The sequence below is a fragment of the Lepisma saccharinum genome, chromosome 11 (assembly GCF_977018435.1).
Source record: "Lepisma saccharinum chromosome 11, izLepSacc3.1, whole genome shotgun sequence".
NCBI lineage: Eukaryota > Metazoa > Arthropoda > Insecta > Zygentoma > Lepismatidae > Lepisma > Lepisma saccharinum.
This window is the reverse complement of record NC_139239.1, coordinates 43,240,753-43,242,596: the sequence shown is the minus strand read 5'-3', so window position 1 is coordinate 43,242,596 and position 1,844 is coordinate 43,240,753. Positions and strand designations below refer to the sequence as shown.

The following is a 1,844-nucleotide window of genomic DNA, read 5'->3' as shown; positions in this document are numbered from 1 at the left end:
AGTACAGGAATTACGGACGAAGAGGCAGATGGAAAGCACACGCATGAGGAGAGGCACAGTAGATCAGTCTTCAAGATTATGAAGAGGAACAACGTGACCTTATCGCAACGGGCAAGAAATACCGCCCAGACGATTACCAAAAGGAGGCGTTGGGTTGCAACACACCGGTGTGGCACTCTATGGCAACCGGTCTAGCAAGGCACGCTGCAAATCGTTAGTAGAGCACTCCTTCATTGAGTACGTGTCAGAAGAACAGCCATGAACACACAACCCATGACAGGAAACGACAGGGGTAGCAAGAACCTTACGGACAGTAAACGACAGGCAGTGTACGAGTTTCTCTTTGAAAACAGTACGTCTGGCGTAGTGAAGAAAGGTGCCATGACAAGTGCGGCTGAGAAATTTCATGTAAGTACGAGAACAGTACGTCACATTTGGCAACAGGGGCGGCAATCGTTGAAAAATGGGGCCATTTGTGCTGCGGTTGCATCTCGGATGAAAGGCAAAGTCGGACCAAAGAAGAAGGATCTCGCCCTACAACGACTACAGCACCTACCGCTGCGAAAGCGGCAGAATATTAGTTTAATGGCAGTGGCGCTAAATGTTGCTAAGAGTACCCTACACAGGCGTGTGAAGGCAGGAGAGATCAGAGTGCATACGAATGCGCTGAAGCCATTATTGACTGATAGAAACAAGACGGAACGTCTAAAATTTGCCTTGTCAATGCTGGATCCTACCACAGTCGCTTGTCCTGAAAGCGGAAATCCGAAGTTCAACATGATGCTGGAGACAGTTCATGTGGATGAAAAATCGTTCTACCTAATGAAGGATAGTCAGAAATTGTACTTGCTGCCCAACGAACCAGACCCGCAGTGAACATGTAAAAGCAAATGTTTTATTCCCAACATGTTTCTGGCTGCCGTCGTCCGGCCTCGTTGGGATCCTGGTCGCAAGCAATGGTTTAATGGTAAGTTAGGCATTTGGCCGTTCGTCAGCAAGGAACCTGCCAAGAGGAACAGTAGGAATCGTCCTGCTGGTACAATGGTCACCAAACCATTAACTGTTACCAAATATGTTTACCGGGACATGCTCATCAACAAGTTAATCCCAGCAATTATGCACAATGGCCTCGTGGGAGAATCCAGGTGTCCGTCAGCAGGACAATGTGCGTCCGCATATCGTTCCCAATGACCGCGCCTGGATGGATGCTGCAGCGGCCAGTGGAATCACTATGGATCTCCTATGCCAACCTCCAAACAGTCCGGACATGAATGTTTTAGATCTGGGGTACTTCCGGGCAATTCAGTTTCTCCAGCCTCAGGCAGCTCCACAAACTATTGATGAGTTGATCGCTGCCGTTGAAACATCTTTCTCTGATCTGACACGCGACAAGCTCAACAACATCTTTTTCACTTTGCAGTCCTGTCTCATTGAAATTATGCGCCTCCAAAGGTGGGAACAACTACAGGATTCCCCATATGCAAAAAGCACATTTGAACCGCCGAAACGTCCTGCCATCTCTCTTGGAGTGTCCTCGAAACATTTACGACGAGGCTACAGCAGCACTGCAGCACTAGATCTAGCTCGTTGATGGGATGACAACCTTCCTGGACCAACAATCTCTTTCGTCTTCATGTTTTATTTTGTCGAACTTCTTGGTCACTTTGTATTGATCCTGGATTGATTACTTTTTATTTAGGTTCTTTTGGATACTTGATCGGCCAATTTGTACTGATCCTTGAGTAATAAAGTTGTATGACTCATTCCCGTGTTTCATTTTCTTCTACTGTATACACCAATGTCACAGTTTGAATATCGGACAATTATTATGGGACAACAAACAA

General features: G+C 46.7%; 1 protein-coding gene across 1 annotated transcript; it reads left to right on the top strand.

Annotated features, from left to right (window-relative positions):
- The first annotated feature begins 258 nt into the window (after positions 1-258).
- On the top strand, positions 259-876 carry LOC145995009 (uncharacterized). The gene has a single exon (XM_083131540.1). The coding sequence runs from the start codon at positions 259-261 to the stop codon at positions 874-876; it is 618 nt and encodes a 205-aa protein (XP_082987666.1).
- Positions 877-1,844: the final 968 nt, after the last annotated feature.

What these genes read in the sequence shown, in the direction of transcription:
- LOC145995009 (XM_083131540.1), top strand. Translation starts at nt 259, where the DNA reads ATGAACACACAACCCATGACAGGAAACGACAGGGGTAGCAAGAACCTT.